At 44.5% G+C, this 25090-nt stretch overlaps 1 protein-coding gene across 2 annotated transcripts; it reads right to left on the reverse strand.

The window, feature by feature from the left end:
- Nucleotides 1–999: 999 nt before the first annotated feature.
- Nucleotides 1000–24253, reverse strand: kita (KIT proto-oncogene, receptor tyrosine kinase a). 2 transcript variants are annotated; one of them, XM_023823532.2, is made up of 21 exons: nt 24115–24253; nt 20843–21103; nt 20418–20702; nt 19977–20116; nt 19583–19751; nt 19299–19485; nt 18810–18925; nt 18600–18714; nt 14194–14378; nt 11466–11572; nt 10898–11024; nt 9853–9957; nt 9520–9630; nt 9184–9325; nt 8912–9009; nt 7337–7467; nt 6135–6257; nt 3968–4079; nt 3783–3882; nt 2677–2782; nt 1000–1524 (listed from the first exon to the last, which is right to left on the reverse strand). In XM_023823532.2, the coding sequence occupies exons 1-21, from the start codon at nt 24164–24166 to the stop codon at nt 1390–1392; spliced, it is 2907 nt and encodes a 968-aa protein (XP_023679300.1). In that variant the 5' UTR covers nt 24167–24253; the 3' UTR covers nt 1000–1389. The 2 variants fall into 2 exon arrangements, with proteins under 2 accessions (XP_023679300.1, XP_023679299.1); XM_023823531.2 differs by having other exon boundaries at nt 1000–1541.
- Nucleotides 24254–25090: the final 837 nt, after the last annotated feature.

The raw sequence follows: 25090 nt of genomic DNA on the forward strand, positions 1-25090 counted from the left end.
CCCACAGCTGAAGAAACCCAAGAAGACTTGTTCTTTTGAAAATGTCCTTGCAGTTTTAAAAGCTCTGCGTAGAAATCATTTTGTTACTGAAGCAGATTGTCTGTCGTACCTCAGAAGCTGCCTCACATATAGTATAAAAGAATGTAAACAACAAAAAAAAGCTATTTATCGTCAACAATAGCACAGCTGGATGATTGACCTCAAGCCATATTGCCCAGGGATGGGTCACTTTTATGAGTCTTGGCCAAAGGAGATTTCACCTGTTTCATCCTTCACACTCAATGTTTCACTTATGGAATAATACTGAAGACTGGGAGACGCTCTAGACTGTTAATTACTCTGATGAGTTTTTTCTCCGTGTACAAGGAGAAAAAAATCTCATGTGGCCCAAAGAGAAATGAAACTTATACTACAAACCACTACAACATGGATGTTTGTTTTTGCTACTGATCTAAAAATAGACCCTAACACGTGAATCTATATTGCACCTGCAGTTCGAAACAATCTTTCATACGAATTAACAGTATTGCCCCATAAAGAGACATCAATATCTAACAGCACACTGAAGATGTACAGCTTCACATGGACCAACATGCCTGAACAGCAGCTGAATTTAGCAAGACGAGGTGATAGCTATTTACAAGACAATATTCTGCAGTTGTATGGTTCGATACGGGACAGCGCACTGAAGCTGTATAATGTTTACTTGAGAACAGCACACCTAGCCGAACAGCACACGGAAGCTTCACAACCATGCCAGACTGCATAGATCCACATGAACAAGAGTCTGTAGCAAGGTGACGGTAGTAATGAACTCAGCAGCACGTGAGGAAAGATACTGTCGAGGCCCCCGGTAGGAGACGAGAAATATCACTACTGTCTGATACGGTCTCGTTACAGGTACACCCAGGGACGGATTATGGGTTGTGTGGGCCCCTGGGCAAAACGTTCGCGAGGGCCCCCCCCCCCCCCACCCACCACCACCAGCACCACCACCACAACCACCACAATTCAAGGGCCCTTGGCAGCCAAACGCCCTCCCTCCATGTTTCCATCAGTGGCCCTATAGGGTCAGGGGCCCTTGTAGGCAGAGGATCAAAGAATGTAGTCCCTCTAAAATAGACAAACGAAAATACATTGTTGATAAGCGTTGTAAATTGTTTTGGGCTAGGGGCCCCACGGGCCCCCTACACCCAAAGGGCCCCTGGGCAGCGGCCCCGCTGGCCCGGTCCGTAATCCGTCCCTGGGTACACCTATGTGTCTGTGTGCCTGTGTATGAGAAAGTCAGTGTTTTTAACACATAGGAGCTCTGTAGACCATAAGGAAACCAGCACAGATCACTGGGGGAAGGCACTTGCAGGACATCCCCAACTTCTGGGCCTTCATGCCCTATGTGGGTAGGGTGCCTCCTCTGGGAAGACTTCGTCGGTCACAAGCAGTGGCTGTGTGGATGCCGTGCTGCTGCCCACGGAGTTCAGCCGCAGGAAGTGGCCGTTGGGGTTCTCCCGCGTTGCCAGCCGGGAACTGAAATTCAGATACATCTGGTAGAAATGAAAATAGATGGTGGCCAATGAGAATTCAATGCTACACGAAGCAGGCAAACATCTGAGAACATCTGAGAACAGTGAAAACAAAAGACTGGCCTCTAGCAGTTTGTCCCTTAGTACCTAGACTGCACTGACATCAGCCCCCTCCATACAGACTGCAGTGACACCAGGTCCGACTGCCAAGACTGCACTGACACCATCCCCTGCCATACAAACTGCAACAACACCAGCCTCCACCACCTAGACCGCACAAACACCAGCCCCTACCACATAGACTGCACTGACACCAGCTCCACCACCTAGACTGCATTGACATAAGCTCCTTCCAAGACTTAAACATCATACCTACTATCACCACAGGTTTTTGTACCAAATAGAACAAGATCAGCTCTTACAACCTAAAATGCTACATCATTATTACTGCTAATACTGCCATTATTCTCCCACTGAGTTCATCCAATTCAGATTTGTAAGCAGTTCAATTTATTTGTTACTGATTATATTTAGATTACAGAAGAGATTTACATAATGTCACAGGTAAAAGTGACATCAGTCCCTAAACTTCCTGCAGATCTCATGTGTTTGTCTGTCCTTCAGCACCTTCTCCCATGGGAAACCTGCCAGTATCTACAGGACTGAACGGCTCCCCACAGCCTGATCCATTCCTCTGCTTTAGCTCACAGACAGGGACCAGCTGGAGACGTTGCTATCTCTGGAATGCACAGATAGTGTCTGTGATGCTGAAATGCATGTTCCTTGCCGAGCCGAAATCAGTGAATTAATTAATTAATCACATATACTTTGCTCCACCAACATAAGAAATCTCATGTTTTGTTTTTTTTTTACAAAAAAGATCTACATTTTTACACAAAACTAGTCCTACTATCCGAGAATGTCTAGCGTTTACCAAAGGTAAACAGTAATAGCCCTGGATCACCAGTACCTGGGCAATCTGCATGAATATGACATGTTTGAGCAACTACCAAAAGCATCAGAGTGGATGTGACCTGGCCTGACCTGGATCAATGGCTTTCAAGCCGTTCTGCTGTAGGATACATGGACTCCACAGCAGCACAAATGACTGATGATCTGAAACGGTACACACTGGACAGCACACCAGGATACGTACACGCTTCGTGCTATCGGACAGCTGCTCTTCAATCTTGTCCACGATCTTCCCAAACGATGGTCTCTTGAAGGGGTCAGCGTCCCAGCATGAGGTCATTATATCATACCTGCAAGGATCGGAGAGCACGGGGTCACCATGCGCCTCCCCATGTGGGAGAAGTCAAATGACAGGCATCCTTCACTTTCCACTTGAGCTCAGTAAGATTAATCAGCTCCACAGCTGATCACTCACAGTTACCAGAGTGACAGTAACCAGGGTAACTGTGTAGGGGGTTATAACCCATTTTTACAATAACACACATGCATACACACTGAGAAAAAGCACAGCAATGGTAGAAACATGTTGACACAGACGAGACCAAAAATTCAGATAGTGTATTCGAGAGATACCATGGTAAGACAGGGGAAAGGGATTATTCGAAAGGACTACTGCACCATGAAGGCAAATTAAAAGATTTACAAAGGCACGAAAACCTCAAACACTGTAGGATTATAAAACATAATCTGGTTGTAATCTATTTAAAGCAGTGACAAACTAAAGAAAGAAGACCGGCTAGATTAATGACGCACGTCAACTAGCAGTAAAACTGAACAGCTAACTCTAGGAAGCAATTTCTATATCTAACCATCAATCAATATTAACAGAAAATGTGTAATCGAAACCATTCTTTACGAAGGTCTGACTGCTGACATACTGACAGGTTGTTTTCAAAATGGTTTCGGTACTGGTATGAGATATTCCTTATGGTGACATCCATGATCCAAATACGTTTTTTATTAGGTCATTTTTTAAACAAATGCATATCTGCACGAACCACAAAGCCCAAATGTGTCTGATCAAAATAAAAAAGATCAGACAAGTGTAAGAAAATATAAAGGATATGTAAATGAACTGAAAGTATATAGGGGAGAGTGACCTCATTCAGTCCTCTACCTAGAGCGGAAAGCAAGACTCAGAAATCTCCTCCCCCTGTAAAACTGGAGTTAAGGTCAAATAAAGGAGCTTTTAGGATATGATCCATGTCTGATATGTACTTCTCGTATTCATGCTTTGGCTATTCCATATGTTGTGTCAGGGTCTCAGTTTGGTCAATGTCGCTCACTCACATTTTCCTGGGGGCAAATTCTGGGTCATTCATCCTGTAACCTTCCTTGATCATCTTGTAGAACTTGGAGTCCACGGGCATCCCGGGGTAAGGGCTACTTCCTGTAAGGAAACACGGATGACTCAGCGGCGCGACAGCTAAACATGGCCACCGCATCATGGAGGGTTCTGGGAAGTCCAGCCTTACCCAGAGAGAAGATCTCCCACAGCAGGATGCCATAGGACCAGACGTCACTCTCAAACGTGTAAACGCACTCGAAGATGCTCTCTGGCGACATCCACTTCACTGGGAGTCGAGCCTGCAGGAGAGAAGCCATCATAATTGGCTAACTCCTGTCAGCTGACAGGAAGCACGACTGGAGCCTCTCTGACTCCACTAAGTCTGACTTTTTACTGAAATACTTAAGGATTTACTGGAAGTATTTAGTGTCTATCCTTAAAATAATGGACGTTTCCCTATTACAAGCCCTTTTTCTGACTCTTTGGGTCACTGCAGTAGAAACCAAACTTTGAGCTACATGAACCAAACCACAGACACGACTGCAACCTCCAAAAAACATTCCTTCTGGAATTCATATTTACATTTCCATACTATACTTGGAAAAATGCACAGAAATGCTTTGAGTTAGAGTTGTAAGCCATATCCCACCTTTCTCTGAACATATTCCCATTCTCTTGTATTTTCTAAATGGTCTCTAAGTTGCCCGTAGCATCCGATAGTATCTGTGTGAGTGTGTGTGCTCTGCCATGGACTGACATCTTATCCAGGATGTATCCCAGCTCTGAGATAAGCTTCATGTGACCCTGGTTAGAAGATGGATGGATGAATGGATGGATAATACTTTGAGAAAAAAAAAACATACTAATATGTCACCATTGCTACCAGTGAAATACAGAGTCTCACAGGGACCCGTGTTGGGGCCAGTATGTCTCCCTTAACACGTTCCCTATTGGATTGATCCTCTGAGTAAATTTTCCTTCAGTGGCTGATGACACACAAATCCACCTTCCCTTCATCACTATGATACTCTGTTCATGATATGTGGGAAATTTCCTAAGGAATTTTAAAAACAGATTAAATATAATTACACAAGATTACCTAATTTGTTTGGCGCCTCTAAACTAATCTCTGAGTTTCGACTGCCTGAAGGTAATGACACAAGTAAAACCACACTGCTGTCAGATCTCATATATGAAGGATTAAACTTGTCAAGATGACACTAAAAGATGTAATTTACTGGGACAGACCAGTCTTAACATTCACTCCTCAGAGACATGCTTCCACACAGCTCAGAAGTAACTCCAGACTAACCAAATGACAGGTGACAATATTCCAACCATTTACTAGGGCTGGGCGATATGGACCGAAAACCGTATTTTTAGGCAGAATAGCATTATGTACATTAGTATTTTCTGTGAGGTTGGCTAAATGTTTAAATATACAAATACTCAGTATAGATACTTTCATTACTGCAAACAGAAGTCTCAAAATAGACAAAAATAAACGATGCCTATATGGGTCCAATAAAGCAGCCTCAATATAATACCCTTTAACATCACTACGTCTACTAACAGCATTTTTTTTTTTGTTTATGACATTGCTCTTAAAACAGAAGCTGGATGCTTATGAGCAAAAAACAAAAATCTAAATCTAACACCTATTTAGCAAATGGCACTAAAACTGAAAGCAAATGAGAAAAACGTAAACTATGCTTAATATCTGCAAAGACCCTCAGTTTAAGTTACTACTCAAAATATCAACAAATTTCAACAAAATAAAACAATCATTGCGAATTATAATATTTTTAGCCTGAGTCATTTGTCAATGTTTTGAAACAAAATGAACCGAGTGACAACGATGCCTCCAACAGCTTTTCCGTGAGACGCAAACTGGGCTGGTTTAATTTTAGCTGTGCATCCTGCAACGGCACGACCAAAGCTCTCACTCTGTTACAACCAGAAAGGAATACTATTGGTTTCTGTTAAAAGAGCTTTAATAGAGCCCTAATTTTATATTGATATAAAGGGTATTGTGTTATCCTACATCTCATCTTGAAAATATATCAATTTACTGTAAAAATGCAATATACCACCCAGCTCTACCAGTTACAAAACATCTTACCCATCTGAAAGCTGTAGGCCTACTGTTAACTGCACGGTTACCGGCAGAGCCATACCCATTTGAAAGCTGTAGGCCTACTACTAACTGCGTGGTCACCAGCACAGCCAATCCCATGCGAAAGCTGTAGGCCTACTGCTAACTGCACGGTTAGCAGCAGTACCAAAGCCATGTGAAAGCTTGAGACCTAATGCGAACGGAAAGGCATCCGTATCTGCCACGTTCACAGACTCACATTGCCCTTGACCACATAGTTGGAGTCAGTGGTGATATCCCGTGCCAGGCCGAAGTCGCAGATCTTGGCCACCCGTCCCTGAGTAAGCAGGATATTCCTGGCAGCGAGGTCTCTGTGGATACACTAACACAAAATACAACAGTCAGGTACACACACACCCACGAAGTGTCAACACGTGACGCTCTAGAAGCACGCAGGTCTGAAACATTAGAACGAGGTAAGCTTCTCCTGGATTGACATCATACACTCAAGGGAAAGTTTACCAGGTACACCTGCTTGCTAATGCAAGCAGCCTCTTCCAAAACAGCGAATCATGTGACTGCAACTGATTACTTACAGCACACAGACAGGATCAAGAGGTTCACTTACTGTTTGACTAAGTATTACAATGGCTAAGGCGCCTGATCCAAGCGATTCCAAATAAGGTGTGATTACTTGTACCATACAGTGCCGTTATAGCATCATTAGAAACAGCTGCCCTCCTGGGATTTTGACAGGTATCTGGAGTTTACAGAGAATGAAGTAACAAACTAATGCACCCAGTCAATGGTGTTTCTGTGGCCAAGAACACTTTCTGAATGAGAGAGGTCAGAAGAGGATGGCCAGACTCATTAACGCTAACAGGAATGTCACAAGGCCAAGAATAACAACTCAGTACAACAGTGGTGTAGAGAATGGCTCTTAGTGCACTACTGATCCTACCCGGTCCTACCCGGTAGTAGCTAGGTATTCCTAATGAAGTGGGCACTGAGAGCGTCTTTGTATTTGTGTTGTTCAGTATGGGCTGACATTACAAGGTCATAATCAATTCCTATTATATAACAATAACAATCTGGTCTGGTTTGATGTACTCCATCAGGAGCATTAAGAAAATGTTTCTCCACCCAGTCTTTGGGAACTCCCAGACAGGCCACATTTTTGCTCCTTCCCAGCTCCATACCAGGTATTCGGTGTTCTTGATTGGCTGGGAGCTAGTAGGGAGCAAAAATGTGGCCTGTCTGGGGGTCCCAGATGACTGGGTTGAGAAATACTGCTTTACGGTATTAATCTGGTATGTAATGATCTTACAGAAGGACCTTCAGCATGTCATGGATAATGCATTTACCCAACGCATTAAACTCAACAAACTTTCAAACTCAAGAAACACAACAAACACCTCGAATCCTGACCCGCTTGGTGGAGAAGGGAACACTGCAGCTTACATTCTTGGAGGCAAGGAAGTCCATCCCTTTGGCCACCTGATAGGAGAAGCTCAGTAGGTCCTCGGTGTCTAGTGACATCCCATCCTCAAGCAGCGCATCGCTTTGCTCTTTTTCTGCACACAATCCTCCTGCTGCATAAATAGTGGGGGTGTCACTTCACAGTCCTCACATCCTCCACACAAAGGTCTAGGTCTCTCACCCATAATCCTTAGCAGAAGCCTGATGGTTTACACAGCTTACACATCCTTTGGGTAAAGGTACAATGACTGACCACTCCGTTCTGGACATTGACCATCTATATACGCGTAACTAATGTTCAAGTATAAATATTGATGAGGTATAAATTTTTCAGTGACTGAACAAAACTAGTGCAGTTAATGTAGATGTATAGGGTATCTTAGGGCGGCAGTACATCATTGCTGTAGGAAGAAAATCGTGTTTGTCCATTTTTTGTCAATTGTTACTTTTTACCATAGATGGAATACGCCCATTCCCCTCTGTTTACTGACATCGAATTGACTAGTGAAAAAATGTTTTATGAAGTCATATATTTAACCAGTATTTATGTTTGTACTAGTTAATAATTGTATTCATGGTGGTTGTTCAAATAAATTATATAGCTGATTTAAACAACTTAATGTTGATATTGTAGATAGCTAGATAACATCATTGTGTGAATATTGCATAATTGTGAATATTATGCAAGGTTAATTTGTATATTGTTGACTGGCATATTTGTATCACTGACAACAATTCATGTATTCATGTCGATTTAAACATCAAACCATTCACTGAGGGCTGGGCAAAGTTAGGTTACTCTTTGTGGTGGTAAGGGTGTCATATTGTTTTAGGTTTATTTCGTAGTTTTGGAGAAACTGTTTTTTTCATGCTCTCAGAATAACACATTTTTGGAGATGCGTGTTTTTCATTGGACAGTGAAGTATAGTGGATAGCTAAATGTAAACACTATTGTAGCAGCAGACCAGTCTATGTACTAAGGCATTACTCACAGTGTAAACACTTCTGTAGCATCAGAGCAGTCTAAGTACTAAGGCATTACTCACAGTGTAAATGCTACTGTAGCAGCAAAGCAGTCTATGTACTGAGGCATTACTCACAGTACAAACACTACTGTAGCAGCAGAGCAGTCTATGTACTAAGGCATTATCTGCAGTGTAAACAGTACTGAGTACCACTTTACAATAAGGCTCCCTTTTGCCACTTGTAAATGGTAGTGACTCATTAATAAAAAGAAAACTATGTTATAACTTGTTTAAAATTGTCTATGTAATAATTTACAAAGTGTTACAACCTAATTAATAACCACATTATAAACCATTCATAAACTCTTTATATAGGTAGCCTTATTGTAAAGTGGCACCCACTACTGTAGCAGCAGAGCAGTTTATGTACTAAGGTATTACTCAAAGTGTAAACACTACTGTAGCAGCAGAGCAGTCTATGTACTAAGGTATTACTCAGAGTGTAAACACTACTGCAGCAATAGAGCAGACTAGTTAAGGCATTACTTGCAGTGCAAATACTACAGGGTCATCAAAGCAGCAGAGTTCTTGCCTTTTCTCAGTGAAGGTTTCCTGTCTGAAGAGAAACCACGTGAAGGGACTCCAGTGGCAGCTGGCCTCATCATCATGTAGCCATTTCTGTTTTCATCTCTGTAGGGTATCCAGAGACCAAAGGATGACAAAGGTAGCCCTTCACGAGCCACTCTGAGGCATGCAAGTGCCCCCCCTAACCCCCCGCTGAAGAGCAGCCCCCTGGCCAGCGTTCGGCAAAGGGTCTATGCAGTAACAGCAAGCCATGAAATGGTGGTGCATCTCGACTCTGACCTCACTGACTCCGGATGCAGGAGGACGTTTTTGTAATGGCAGTCGTCTCCCAGCTTGGAGCAGAAGAATATCTCCCGCTTTCTTCTCAGGAAGTTCAAGAGGTCACCGAAGCAGCAGTACTCCGTGATGACCAGTGTAGGACCTGTGGAAAGTCCGGGCAGATAAACACTCTAGTGGAAACTTCACAAGTACAAGAGATGCGATATCAACTCAAATCAACTGTCACGCAAAGACTGAACTTCTGACAAACGCTGAGGAACATCCCCCAGACTAAGACCCTCCCAGATGTCCTCTGATCTCTTGTCCACAGTCTGTTTATGAGCCTTGAGGACTAACCTCCAACAGTGCAGGCTCCCAGCAGGTTAACAATGTTCATGTGGTGGCCCAGGTAGCTCAACACCTTCAGCTCAGACATCAGAGCCTCCTTCTCAGTTGCATGGGCACTCGCTAGGGAGAGGAGGTAACATGGCAACCGTCAAACTCCACCTTTGATTGGATCCTTCCCTCACGCACTCACAGACACCCCAACAAGCACACACCTTGACACTGCACCGAAGCACGAATGCTGTATTTCCTACTCAGGGGGCCTTAGTTCATAGCTAGTAAGTACCAGTGAAATCTGATAATGTCAGATAAGGTGTGACTGTGCAGATGCACGGTCGGACTCACGTTTCAGCATCTTAACGGCCACGGTCATCACAGTGTTGGCCTTGGACATGCCGTAGGCTGTGGCCTCCACTACCTTCCCAAAGGCTCCAGAGCCCAAGGTTTTTCCTGCAGATGAAACCACACTCACAGATAAGATGACACTATCCCACAATGACTGGAATTCTGCATTACATTAATTTAAAATTAATATGTCCAATTGTTTCCACTACGTTCAATTTCACCCGTAGTGAACTTTATATCATGCCTTACAGGATATACAGTGCTCACAGAAAGTATTGGGATCCTTGCTTAATTCAATAAAAATACCCAAATTAACCCACACTGTATTTTGTATCCTTCTGGGAGACATTGACTATTGCAATTAAGAGCATCTAGGCAAGAGTCAGTGAAAAAAATTATGAACGTTAAAAAAAAGAAAATGTCTGTGAGTAGGATGTGTGCAGATATGTTTCTGATGGACTTTTGTTATGAAACCAATAAATTTGTAACATTTTTACAGTATCACATTATACGTGTTTAGCATTTGCATTACTGGATATACTTTAAAGTTTATTTTAATTTATTATTATTATTATTATTATTATTGTTATTAATAATAATATTATTTTTATTATTATTATTGAACTTTTTCTTATTTTAGAACTTTATGTTCTATGTTGTATGCAAATATATACACCAATACTGCAAAGACAAACTCCTAGTATATGCAGGGCTATCTGGCCAGTAAACTGATTTCTGATTCTGAAGAAGTTTTCGTTTTGTGCACCTAGAATTTCAAACATGAGTAGTTGTTTGCTCAGGCTACTTGTTGTCCTTAGCGCCATCACGCTACATAGGGACTTCACACTACAACTACTTTTGCCAGACTAAACCATCCAGGATCCTAGATCCTGTTTACTCCTGGGGCAACATTTCTGTTATTGTTGAAGCCTGGTGTTTGCTCAGAGGGTGTGGCACATGAAAATACCTGGGAAAATGGCTAGGACAGGTTGCTGGAAGGCCCGGTCTTCCCCTGAAATAGCTGTTAGTCATCGGAGTTGCTTACCAAACCGCAGCTTGTCACGGGGGAACTCCCACTGGTGGTCATAGGGAAGCTGAGCAGGGTCAATGTAGACATAGTTGTTGCCGTGGATTCCTTCGATCACCTTCCACTGGATCTGATACTTAGGCTTCTGTTTTGCAAGAGAGAAGAATAGGTTTCAATTATGCTCTTCCATACACAAATGAGACATTCTGGCTGGGGGGAGAGTCACGGATTTGACCCTTGGGGGGGGGGGGGGGGGGGGCTCAGCCCCCAGTGATATGTATAAAGTAATCAATTACTGCTGCATTTCCCATGGGTCCTAGTGCTACCTCTTAGAAGAGGCAAGGTCAAATTTTGATGGATTTGAATGAAGATGAATGAGAACACACCATTCAATTGGCTTTTTAAACACAATATTTAAACTAATTAGTGTACAGTTATTTGCAGGGGGCTAAAGCCCTCTCAGACAGCACTAGCAATGCCCCAGTTCCAGCGAGGTGGACATCATCCCTGTGATTGGTCAGCATACATGTGTTCTGGCTTGTGATTGGCCAGTATGCACACATATGGTCCAGCAGCCTGAGCGTACCTGTAAGTACTTATAGAAGAGCAGCAGCAGGATGACACAGAGCAGGGCCGCAGCTGTCACAAAGCCGATGAGTAGCGGCGTGAACAGGTGATGTGGCACCGTACGTTCTGGAGCAGGGGAGACAAGGTCACAGAGGTAAGCTTATGAACCCAGGAAGAAACCAGAGGCTGGAATGGGACTGACCAAATCCAGGCTCCCAAAACCAGACACCAAGGTCCATTGACAGATAGCTACATTATTAAACATGAAGGAAATTGCAAGATGATGGTGCACTGCCTTCCCCATCTGTGACTCGAGCCCCGGTGTCTCACAGAAGCTGGGACACACACCACTATCCTAACAACAAGAAAGCCATAAGAGGGAGGATTCTCCCAAAACCGGGTTTCCCATCCAAATCAAATAGTGTTCAATTAGAATTAAATGGTTTGTTCCACCAGGGTGGATTGGTTTATATAAGGGGGGTGAATCCATGCTTTTCTGTGTTCCCGATTATAACCGTTTTCATTATAAAGCTTCTCTGTACCTCTCTGTCTGCTAGCCATCTGTCAGCTCCAGAAAATGCCACGAGTATTAACATGTCCAACAGCAACACATAAAACAGTCGTTATTTGGGATTAAGCAGCTGATTTGAAGCCGGGAAAAAAATCTGCAGGCCCGTGTTTAACAAACACATAAGACGGACCTGAAAAACCACCAATGACTTAAATTACACCTAAGTAAATATTTACTAATCATAACTAATGGTATTTGTGTGCATGAGAGGGCCCTGGTAAATACGGGCCTGAGGGTGGCTGTCTCTGTAACCAGCTATTAAACTTAATAGCTAATCACTAATTATTAACAGTTAAGCTACAAGCGTCATGCCGATCAGTGCATTTTTGACCTCAGGGGAGTGAGTGCTGACGAAATTCCCGAATCAAGCTCGACGTAATGAACTGATTACGGACTCCGACCAGGTTAACGGATCTCATTATCCTTCCGAGAAAGGGAATAATCTTTCATAAGCATCTCTGTCTGTGCGACCACAGATTCTCGTCGCTGATTATCAACAGTATTAAAAAAAAACATGTCGCAGGCCATAAACCACTTGAGACGGAGAATGAGAAGACGGTTAAAAATGGAACGGTTGCATTTGTGTTGTCATTGTAGACGAATAAGGTATCTGTCAAAAACAAAAAAATAAGTCAGTAGGTAGTTAACACAGGAAGTCTGAGCAGCAAACATTCTCCTTCTGCTTCCCGGTTTTCTGACAAAACACCATCAGTGTTTTTTATGAACAGGGAAAATCCCCGGTATCATACGGTAAATGTATTTTGAGTCTGTGCTGAGTGTGTCCTGTTTCCGTCCAGTGTTTGGTTATATTAGTGTTTATATTCCTCCGTCAATGGCAGTTAAAACAATAGAGTATAGCGGTTATTACTGCTGAGGCTCATTGACTGCTGTCCGGCTGACCGTACAATGACGCCCTCAAGGTCATCTGCATGGCCCAGTAAATATTACAGGTTGTTTAGCATATACTTAGCGTTTACCTGTTTGGATGTTCGCTGAACATTTCACAAACTCTTGGTTAAGACGTTTGGTTAAGTTACAGGGACTTAAACAGCTTGTGTGAGTGGTACATGTGGCAAAGTACAGATTAGAGTGGTCAGTGTCCCTGTGGTTTAAACAGTCGATGTTGCATCGTGTTAAACAGTCCACCTCATTCATAGTTGAGCGGTCAGTGTCACTGAGGTTTAAATGGTCAGTGTCACTGAAATTTACACAGTCAGTGTCACTGAGGTTTAAATGGTCAGTGTCACCGAGGTTTACACAGTCAGTCTCACTGAGGTTTAAATGGTCAGTGTCACCGAGGTTTAAATGGTCAGTGTCACTGAGGTTTACACAGTCAGTGTCACTGAGGTTTAAATGGTCAGTGTCACCGAGGTTTACAGGGTCAGTGTCACTGAGGTTTACACGGTCAGTGTCACTGAGGTTTACAGGGTCAGTGTCACTGAGGTTTACAGGGTCAGTGTCACTGAGGTTTACAGGGTCAGTGTCACTGAGGTTTACAGGGTCACAGTTATTGTTTTTCTCCATCTCTGTAGAGATGTATAATAAGCTAATAGGCTGTAAGGGGATTTCTCTCCATTTCACATCTAAGACTGCAGAGTCTGCAAGAACTAATCCCGTGTAAGTCTGTCCATGGCTACAAAGCTGCCTCGCAAGCTGCCTGTAGCTGAAGGCCCCCTAAGCGTCTTACTCTCGCCTGAGCGCACCCCCCCCTGCCTCCCCCCGAATCCCCCACTCTCTAACCACGCAGACTTTAATCCCCATCATGCGCCTCGCACCTCAACACAAATGATCTCCAATCAGAGTAAACAACGGTGAGCTGCACTGTATGCTACACATCTGATAGCTTCCCTGTATTTGCCTGATCACTGCTCGCTACGCAAGTGTCCATTTCCCGCGAACCCAAGACAGCCCTAGGAAACTAATCGGTTTACAAAGCTGCAATTTAAATAACGAAATGTGCTCATCTGTTGGGTGCACAACCTGTGACTTACAGTTAACACATGTTAAGTGAGTGGGAGGGGTCAGTGAGGTAGTAACAGGTCACCTGGGGTGAGTGGGCGGGCCAATGAGTGAGTGACAGGCAGTCTGGGTAAAGTGGAAGGGACCGATGAGTGAGTGCCACGTCAGCTGAGGTGAGAGGGCAGGGTCAATGAGTGAGTGACAGGCAGAGACATACCACTGATGGAGAAGAGGAAAAAGGCCTCTTCGTCTTCCACCATGGCCACGCATTCCACCGTCTGGTAGCTGCCCCTGCTGACGTTCAGCCGACTCTCCACCTTGCTCCGCCCAAAGGCAGGGCTGGACAGAACTATGCTGGTGACGTCCCGCTCTTCCATGCTGGAGTTCTGCAGGTGTGAGCACCTGGAGGCAGCAGATCATGTGACTAAATGCGAAGAATAATGGCACAGACAATAAATTATGTTAACATGCCAAATGACGCTAAACATGTAATTTGTATCCTGTTGGAGAGACAATAAATCCTGCAGGTGTAATTTGTACAACACTGAACAGGTGATGTAATCCCAAAGCATTCTTGATAAATTGGCTTGTATACAAAAGAGCGTCTGAGAATTGAACGTGTTAGTGTGTTTCAGCTGTGGCACTCTGCACTTATTTTCATTTGGTTTCCTGCCAGGGGCGATGCTAGGCTTTTTTTAAGGTGGAGGGGGGGCATAAGAGGGGCCGGAATTCTAACAGAGGGCCCAACCTTATCATTAGCCAATGATATGTTTTTAATCGGTGAGTGACAGAGGATGATGCACTCCGGGGACCAATCAGCTATCTGCCCCCTGTATACGCCCCTGCTTCCTGCTGCGTTTATCTAGGCAGGATCTGGATAATCCCCTCTGACTGCACAGGTGGCCCCCGCTGATTGGCGTTGCCACAGTCACCCGTTGCTTCCTGATCAACGTCACTGTCGTCAGTGGCTCAGAAGCCTGGTGGAATTATCAACTGTGGAAGCTGCCATGTCGATATCCTGAGACGCGAGTCCGTCCTGTCCCCCATTCACGATGACCACCCAGCGCTTTTTGAACGGCTCTCTGGAGATGCACCGTGTGTCTAGATTGATGACGGGTGTTTGATGGTGATTGATGACAATGGAGGATGACCGGGTGGCTGAACAATGACCATGTGTACGAGGAGGTTAATGTTCCACCACTGCCAATTCAACTGGAGAACTTCCCATCTCAGATATACGGGTGCAAAATGGCAAACCGTCTGTATCATACTACTACCCATATAAAAATAGCATGTTACATTACTTAAACTCGGAAAATAACAAATTAGAAAATCTTTTAAGTTAACAAAAAAGAAACAAAAGTATTACAGGTGAATGAAAACATTCCATATACTCAAGCATTAATGCAATTGTGTAAAAATACAGGTCTGACATGCAGGTTATATCAGAAACACTCCAAACTTGACAGCAGAGGTATGGTAAATCTTAATTTCCTTAACAAAGTACTTCAAAACCTATTATTGAATTTGAATAATGAAGAAATATGGCAGGGATGACATGCAGTGACCCCCTGGGTTCAATCTGACATGCAGTGACCCCCTGGGTTCAATCTGACATGCAGTGACCCCCTGGGTTCAATCTGACATGCAGTGACCCCCTGAGTTCAATCTGACATGCAGTGACACACAGGGGACAGATGAGTAACTGGTTTAACCATCCTGACACAGAACGACATCAGGGTAACTTTCAAGAAACATCTATCCTTGTCTAACAAGGAGCAGGCTCATGAGTACTAACAAAAGGTGCCTCAGTGGGTCACTTCTAGAAGCCCCTGTTTAGTGTAAATATTCCTAACCACCCCCTCCTCTAGACCCTAAACAAATCGTGAGCTGGATGCACATGTAGTTTCTTGTTGGTGTTCACCAAGACCAACTTTCAGTTGTAGTAGCTCTTGTGTAATCTGATATTTAGCAGCAGGGGTGCAGTAGGGGCATGGATACTCTGGCAGGTTCAGGGGGCCCAGCACTTTACAGGGGCCACCGTATGGGCATGGATACCCTGGCAGATTCAGGGGGCCCAGCACTTTACAGGGGCCACCTTATGGGCATGGATACCCTGGCAGATTCAGGGGGCCCAGCACTTTACAGGGGCCACAGTAGGGGCATGGATACCCTGGCAGGTTCAGGGGGCCCAGCACTTTACAGGGGCCACCTTATGGGCATGGATACCCTGGCAGGTTCAGGGGGGCCAGCACTTTACAGGGGCCACCGTATGGGCATGGATACTCTGGCAGGTTCAGGGGGCCCAGCACTTTACAGGGGCCACCGTATGGGCATGGATACCCTGGCAGATTCAGGGGGCCCAGCACTTTACAGGGGCCACAGTAGGGGCATGGATACCCTGGCAGATTCAGGGGGCCCAGCACTTTACAGGGGCCACCTTATGGGCATGGATACCCTGGCAGGTTCAGGGGGCCCAGCACTTTACAGGGGCCACAGTAGGGGCATGGATACCCTGGCAGGTTCAGGGGGCCCAGCACGTTACAGGGGCCACAGTAGGGGCATGGATACCCTGGCAGATTCAGGGGGCCCAGCACTTTACAGGGGCCACAGTAGGGGCATGGATACCCTGGCAGATTCAGGGGGCCCAGCACTTTACAGGGGCCACAGTAGGGGCATGGATACCCTGGCAGATTCAGGGGGCCCAGCACTTTACAGGGGCCACCTTATGGGCATGGATACCCTGGCAGGTTCAGGGGGCCCAGCACTTTACAGGGGCCCTTGAATATGTAAAAGTACGCTTAAAAATGGGTGTGTGGGGGGGCAAGGTAACATTTTTTCAGAATTTGTACCTACGTCCCTCTTTAGGATTTGGAGGATGAAACCATGTCTAATTTAAGTGCCGTGACCAAGCGCAAAATATACTTCGACAGCAGATGAGTTCATGCCCCTGCCGCCAATCAAAGCATGGCAGAGATCGGCACTCGAGCCTGGGCTCCGATCCTCCACTGTCTCGTGGCCCTGACTGCGGCAGATGGCCTCTTTGCAGGGGCAGCTGTTGACTGCATGTGGGATGCTCATTGTACCAGGCTTTCTTTGCTCACAACTGCGTTTTTTCCTTATTCCTCAAACCTGTCGTTCCTCGTAAACACTGGTGCCTGTATAATTAAACGCCTGTTCAGTGCATTTGTTTAACCCAGTTATACAGTACTGGCACTGACCCTCAGGTTTAATGTCTGTTGGGTTCTGAACCAGTTTGCCTGTTTTCCTGTAGCTATGGGGAGTTCTGGAGAATTCCATGTAGAAGTGCACGCCTGGGTCATGTGATATACTGGTGTCTATACACAACATACCCCACCTTATGCCCTGTGATGGACAAGCGTTCCATCCACGGTGTACCCTTACTCATGTTCTGCGCACTCTGGAATACCACCACCAGCATAACTGAGTAAAGAGGTTACTGAAAACAGATCGATGGTTTTCAGGATGGACAAGTTTGTCCTGTTTCTTCTCAGCATTCTTGTTTAATTGCATAGAAAATAAGCAGTTATTAATATCTTTTAAACTGTTCTCTCCTATGATCCCATTTGCAGTTACTGCGCTGTCACTTCCCACAAAAAAAAAAAACCTCGCATTTCCACTCCATTAATGGATATTTACCTACAAACTATGCACTTTTGTTTGTAATACATGAAATTACCTCTTAAATACAGTAATATTCATGCTCGTGCTCTTGGTGCAGAGATTCATACTGAAAAATTGTTCACATGTCACTTTTAACTGTGCACAAGCCGCATTAAAAGCCGCTGCTTGAATTATTAATATAGATCCACTATTCTCACACTGAGAGAACTTCCTTAATGTTCTGTAAATAATTTTTCAAAGAACCAAAGTGAAAAGGCCCTTGATAACGTCAAGTTCTCCTTCTGCTCTTCTGTTCCTGAACAACCCCAAGAATAAAACCCAATAATGTTTTCACAGAACTCTGGGGTAATTAAAATGAGATTACTAATGACATTTAAAAAGTATCGAAGCTCCACAGATCAATGCAGAATCACTTCCATTGTAACCGAAAGGGAAAAAAGAATCATTCCAGTAATTAGCCATTTTGTATACAAACCAGGCAGATTAAAGGACAGAAAACCAAGATCTAGGAATTTTGGACCTTTAGTGGCAGGTTAACCATATTTTCAAAGTCATTATTGTTGATGCAAGCTCTACTTTGCAGCTGACCTTAACTTACTCATGATGCAGGATCAGACTTAGTACGAGATGAAGGAAGACCATTAAATCTACTTTGAATTTTTGTTCCTGAAGCTTTTTCAGTAGCCCAAACTAAACAAATGAAGCTCAATTTCTGAAAAACCACCGAAACCGCAAGAAAAAAAAAAGTCTCTGAAAGTTTCTGAGAAAATGCACAAGCTACAAGCAAAACAAGGCCACAATTTCTGGAAAAAATAAGTCCAGACAACAAACAAGGTCACTCTATGAAAAGAACCACAAGCACAAGCAAAACAAGGCTAATTTCTGAGGGAAAACAGAGCCCTGCTTTGCTATGCATCACACAACTGTTCAGTCTTCAATGTTTGGGTCACCATAGCCCTGAGCCCTGAGTTGACTCACCGTCTGTGCGGCTGCTCGCAGGAGAACCAGGTGATCTGAGGGGTGGGGTACCCCTCTGCCACGCAAAGCAGCTGCCCATCCAGGGGCCCCTCCCGTGCCACAATCTCAGGCTTACCTGCATGAGACATAGACTGGTCAGGGCACGTCCTGCATTCCACTACCACATACCCCCCTCCCCCACCCCTCACTGGAGCCCACTGCCCCACTTACTCATCACATGCACCATGAACAGCTGGCTGGCCGTGGCGTTGGTGTTCTGTGCCAGAAATGTGTACACCCCCCCTTCCGAGGCTTTCAGGCGCACCAACTTCAGCTCGCTCTCGTACCTGAATGGGGAGGGCATCATCATCATCGTCGTCTACAAAGATCGCCATGGCAACGCGTCCTGAGGTGAACATACCTGAGAGCACAGCTGGGTATCGTATGACATTACTGCGCACATACAAATGCACACGCAATCAGGATAATTTAGGGTCACCGATTCACCTATCAGCACATCTTTGGATCGGAGGGTGAAATTTGAGTACCCGGTGGAAGCCTGTGCAGACAGACCTGTCATTTATCACAGAATTTTTAGGGTAGACGTAATGGTAGGTGTGTGGACCAACCTGAGTGTTGCTATGAGTCACTTAGCTACTCTAGGGCCTAAATCATAATAGAACTTACCTTGTGAAACGCAAAGTAATGAACTGAGCTCACCTGTATCCCATCTCTTGCGTGGAGATGACATGGTCCGAGCTGTTCTGCAATGCCTGCCCCTCATACACCCAGGACATGAGCTTCGGTCTGGGGTAGGCCTCCAGCACAATCCGGAGGACGAGGCTCTCCCCAGCACGGGTGTACATGGTGTCATTGCCCACCTCTATTAGGGTGATGAAGCCCCGCTCTGCATCCAAGAGCAGACTCACATGAGACATCTGTATTTCCACAGAGTTACAGTCTTCCCGGGCTTCGGACCTTAATGAGTGACACCAGTTCCTCACCATAGACACGTAGCTGGATGGACGACGAAGCCACGCCACGCTCATTGGTGGCCTCGCAGCGGTAGCTTCCGGAATTATTCATTGTCACTGTGGCAACTTTGAGCGAAAGTATATTCATGTACAGCAAGGGGTTCGTCAGCATTTGGAACTTTCTCAACACGACTGGGTTCTGTGGACAAAGGCCATTTAACATGAAGCAGAGTGATTACTCACCATTCCCATTATGGCACTGGGAAGTTCACTGTGATACAGACAGGCTGTATTTCAAACAGGTGATCTGCTATGATGTTCACTGGATAATACCCGTCCCACACACATACAAACACAACAAAACACTCAGTGATCATCGTGACAGGCGGATTGGAATGATCTATCGATCAGGTGACGATCTTACCGTTCCTGGTGGAGAGGTCCACTTCAGGCTGAAATCATTGTTGATATTGGTAGTGGTGCACGTCACCTCAAAGCGTTCACCCACAGTGAGAATCACAATTTCCTTCTCAGATAACTCGATGTTGGGAAGCTTATCCGCAGCTAAAAAGAAATCTTAACTTTAGTTTCAACCCTCGGGTGTTTCAATCCTATCACTATTCCTTTCTTCAGATCATCTCTGTCAAATGCACATAACGGTGTGCAGTCTACCCAAGCCGCAGCAGGAGTATAAAACGTCTGGAGGGACACCCAGGGGGGGCTTTGTTATTTCTGGGGCCCAACTCAAAAAGTAACTTAAGGGACACAACACGGCCCCCCCACAATCCTCTGGGCATTGCTACCTGTTTGTCACCATGTCCCTGATGCATGCTGGGAAATTGAATGCGAGCGACAGCACGCTTACCCAAGCGAACGGTGAGCGTGTACTGGACGGAGGTCTCCGTCTGTCCATTCAGCTGACCAGTGCAGACATAGCAGCCCTCAAAGTCCTTCCGTAGGTTGGAGATGGTGACGCCGCGCTCAATACTGGCACTGAATTGCAGCCCGGGGGGCAGCGGCAGGCCACCGCACGGAACCACCTGCAGCTCAGTCACATTCGGGTCCGTCGCCAGGCACGGGATCACGCAGCTTTCGCCAGCCTTCCCTAGTAAGTTATTCATGATCGTCTTCCGGAAGGCATTCTTGGGGTCTGCCAAAACAATGGCCTTGCTTTTAATTATCTCATTGGGAGAGAGTGCTAGCTTTAGACTTCTTCCCTGTGGCAACAGAACTATCTTTGTTTACTAGATATGATAGGAACACTAGTTAGCCGTTAGCTTGTGTGCACACCTTTGACAAACACGTAGACTGAGGCCTGCTCGCGGCTCTCCCGATTCTCACACAGGTAGCGGCCCATGTGTTGAGCCTGAGCCTTGGGGATCTTGAATGTGGCCCTCCCCTTCGTCTTCTCGACCCCCTTCAATGTCTTGTTGTAGCGGTCTTCACGTAGCCACTGAACATCACCGTCATCCCAGCAGTCCAGCTGAAGGGGGTCGCTGAGGGACACCACCAGCTGCGGGCCACCTGGCTCTATGCGGAGCCTCGTCTCACCTGAAATACGGCAGTTTATTGGACCCGTGAGAGAAATGCAACGGAGGGCAAGCCTGTAAGAGTGGCTAAACACAACTGCTAACACAAGGCTACTACACACTGGTTCTTAATACACCTTAACTCACATGCCAGTAAATATGGTCTCCACAGGGCCGGCCCAACCGTTTTCGGGGCCCTAAGCAAAACGTGATAAACCTAATTGTCATGTTATTGTCCTTCTGATTCTGACAGGCTGATCAGCTGAGGGGCCCCAGGGGGGCCCTGGGCCCTAAGCAGCAGCATAGTTCATTTATGCCTTGGGTCGGCCCCGTATCTCCACAAACCCTAAAATTACTGCCATCTACATGGTCTCTAACATCGGGTCAAAACACGCAACTAGTAACACTTTAATGGAAGTAAAGCAACCATACCAAAGGCTAAGACCTTGTAGTAGAGTCTTCAAATACCCAGCAAACTGCATGTGTGTGTTAGTATCCGTTGGCATGTGTCAAAACTTAGCATGAGAGGCGAGATACAGACACGGGGCCACTCCCTGTCACGATGCTAGCTGCACTGCATGTGAAGGGGGTATAGCAGACACGGAGGGTGACATTAGCATGCCGAAAAACTCCCAAGTCAAAATACAGAGCTGGAAGTTGGTTTACTGAAAGCCCCGGACTTCCATATTGGTTGATATGTATAGAAAATTATGGTCAGACATGTGTCAACGAATGGTAGAGTCAGGGTGTTAATGGCAAATCAGATCTGGTGCTGATGGCCTTGTGATTAAGCCCATTTCCCTGAGCTGGGTGACTGGTGGGATATTTATACTATATATTACATTACTGACATAATCGACCAAGAATAATTGGAAACTGAAGTATATGCCCCACAATAAAAAACATGTGAAATGGAGGCTGCGGAAATAAAAATTTGAAGTAAGATGGCATTGCATTGAGTTTAATTGGAGAGTGTTAAAAATCGAGTTCCCTAGACAAGCAATAACGCTATAAATATGCCAAGAGGATATCCATGCGATCTGTCGCTTTACACGTCTTTTAAAACTCCGGGTGCGTCCTCAGCACGCGCCACTGCCCATTGATCACCTCCTGTCCGTGCATGTCATCCACGCATATACTTACATTAATTTGCAGCATAGCACTCTTTTCGCTTTCATACTTCCATTTCACGCACACACACAAAATCACCTCTTTCGCAAACAGCAATCCAGCGGCTAATGCACCGACGTTTGAAGCAGGTACAGCCACTGCGGCGCCGAAGAGTAAACATGGATTCTGCATACAGACCACATTCTAAACTAGATGCTAATTACTTAAGAGTGAAATATATAAGCAATTTAAATGCGTTTTACTATTTGTTATGCAGTGCAGACAATAGACAGCTTATGCGCTTTATCTGATTTACTCAAGCAACAATCACTAATAAATGACAAAAATCAAAATGTTTCTCTTGATATCGGTCTAGCCTGGAGGACACGTACTGGACACGGCGGTAAAAACACTTTTCACGTGCGAGGCGGACCCAGTTAATAGGCCACCAAACATCTGGTTTAAGGTCCATTCGCCATTGAGCCTAATGCAGCTTGTTGGTGATCGCAGAGGTCCTTAGTATTACCTTGCAGCCTAAGTGAACCAGGTCTAAATAACCTTTTTCAAAAGACATGTTTAAAAAGAATACCCCGTATCCAGGATTTATACCTGCGGTCTCTCTCCATACAGCTGTAGATAAAAAAGCATATGCATAAATAAATCAGCTACGCAAATCAACCCGTCTTGTAAACATCTTCAGTAATCATCAGGTTTGCTTGCACCCTTCTAAGAAACCTACGCAAATTTCCATGTGCCCATCTTAGTCATAATACATGGACCAACGGCATCGGACTTTTTCATAGAGCAAACTCGGATTACGGCTTTATATGAAGAAATCAGAGGTCGTTTCGGACCGCGGTGTCATACCGACACAAAGACAGAAATTAAAGGAAGAGGCACGAAGCTCGCGCGCAATTAAATTACTGCAGAAGCTACATCACGGATTTATATTCTGGTAAATGCTGTTAGAATGGTTGTACTGTTAACAGGGTAGCCCAATAATTTGAGCATGTGGAATACACGTGTTAAAATAGTAGGTAATACACACATGCTGTGTAAATAATTAAAGCGCAACTTAAAAAAAAAAATTAAAAGCGCTTTTTTATCACTACAACTACAACTAACACTACTACAAGTAGTAATAGTAGTGATAAATGAAAGATTTTCTAGATGAACAAAATATTGAACGCAGTGTACTTTATTATACTACGTATAGCCGTATAACTGGAACGGTGTAATGGTGCTGCCGCAGCACATACTTCATTGTTTATTGTCTTTGTGTGGACGCGTGCGTTAAGATCCGCACTTCCAGTTATAGGATAAATAATTAAAAAGACTGCATCTGTATGGAAGGGGATACACACCACCCCTTCACCTGCAGCTTCGTCTCAACGGATCCAGTTTCCTCAATAGCTTTTTGATGCGTTAGAAAATATCTAATCAATCTAGTTTTGAACAACAAACTAGCCACTACAGTGTAACTGTGAGTTTTTCTTTTTACACTAGCTAACAAAGAGAAAATAACTGAAAGATGAATTTAATACACTTAAACCTCTTTTACTGGTAAGTAATTTGAGCTGATGTTAACATGGTGTTGTATATATGATAGACGTGTAATTCAAAAAAGCATTACTGCCTGTCACTTGTAACGAAACAGGTGAAAGAACATTTGATCAAATAATAATAAACGTAACAGGTGGCTTTAAATAGCATTAAACAGCGAAAAACTAAAAGTGTAAGTCAACACTATTCCCAAATATTAAAAGGATAATAACGAGCCTGCCAAACACATTAGCATATCCAAACAATTCCTATTAAATTCTTAAAAATACAATCCAACAACACTTTCACCACTTTTCGCGTGTTCTCTTTAGTTTAAAATAAAATAGACTTGTTTCCACTGATCGTGCTTGAGGGTCCTACCTGGAATGAATGTTATCAGTAACGAAGCAATAAAGAGCCAGTACGGTCCCATAGTTACAGTCCCATTTATCTTGAAAAGGTGTTGTGACAGTGTGACTATCCTGTCGGACTCTAAGCGCTCCTGGGTTATTAGCCGCAAAGACTCTCCGGCCTATTTGAATATTCAGGACGCACGCATCAGCGCACACCCCTGTCTGCTTGCGTTGCTTTCAATGCGATCGCGTTTCACCTTCATCGTAGGAGTTACATGTAAGTAATTTATCAGCGCAGGGTGTTTCTTAACACTCAGTCCTTAAGTTAAAAGAAGTTAGTCTGATGTTGCACCAGTCCGTTTAAAACTGCGCTTCTTGGTACGATTTGGAACTTGTCAAGCTTCAAAGTGCGTATTTTAAATACAGTTTTAACAACGGGTTTTTTTTATTTAAACCTTTATTTTACCAGGCAAAGCATTAAGATTAAGAACAAATTCTTATTTACAATGCCAGCCTGGCAAGTGCCCGAGGGCACTTGATAGACAACGTAAAACAAAGACAATGAACAAATGCCCCTTTGATTTAGTGCGTTGTCAGATTTTATCGACATCAACTTTTAGACTTTATAAAAATAATAAACACACTGAAGACTGTGCGACCTCACGTTCATACAAATACAGGGTATACATATAACTTGGATTATTTGTGTTTTCGTCTACGAATAATAAGGGTCGCGTTGCCTCGCGTTCGCCAAACAAGACTTTGTTTACGGTGTCATATACTAAGAGACACGTTGTGGCCACCTCACCTTCAGATCCTTATCGCTCACAGGGTGTAGACGTCTCCAGACTTTCATATCTTTGCATTGTTATGCGGCAACCAAGCTCAGGACACAGAAACAGACGCTTAAAAAAACGACCTGTCTACACAGCAGGATGCCGTGAATGAGGGCACGAAACAGCGGTTCCGGTCTTCCTTTTGTCTTAAGTGCAGCATTTCAGCAA

Source organism: Paramormyrops kingsleyae, chromosome 1 (genome assembly GCF_048594095.1).
Source record: "Paramormyrops kingsleyae isolate MSU_618 chromosome 1, PKINGS_0.4, whole genome shotgun sequence".
Classification (NCBI taxonomy): domain Eukaryota; kingdom Metazoa; phylum Chordata; class Actinopteri; order Osteoglossiformes; family Mormyridae; genus Paramormyrops; species Paramormyrops kingsleyae.

Excerpts from the sequence above, each read along its gene's own strand:
- kita (XM_023823531.2), bottom strand. The coding sequence starts at position 24,166 with ATGGGACCGTACTGGCTCTTTATTGCTTCGTTACTGATAACATTCATT. Across the intron at positions 19,752-19,976 it reads GGACCTCTCCACCAGGAACG|AACCCAGTCGTGTTGAGAAA; the intron begins GTAAGATCGTCA and ends CTTTGTCCACAG. Across the intron at positions 9,958-10,897 it reads CCGTGACAAGCTGCGGTTTG|GAAAAACCTTGGGCTCTGGA; the intron begins GTAAGCAACTCC and ends TTTCATCTGCAG.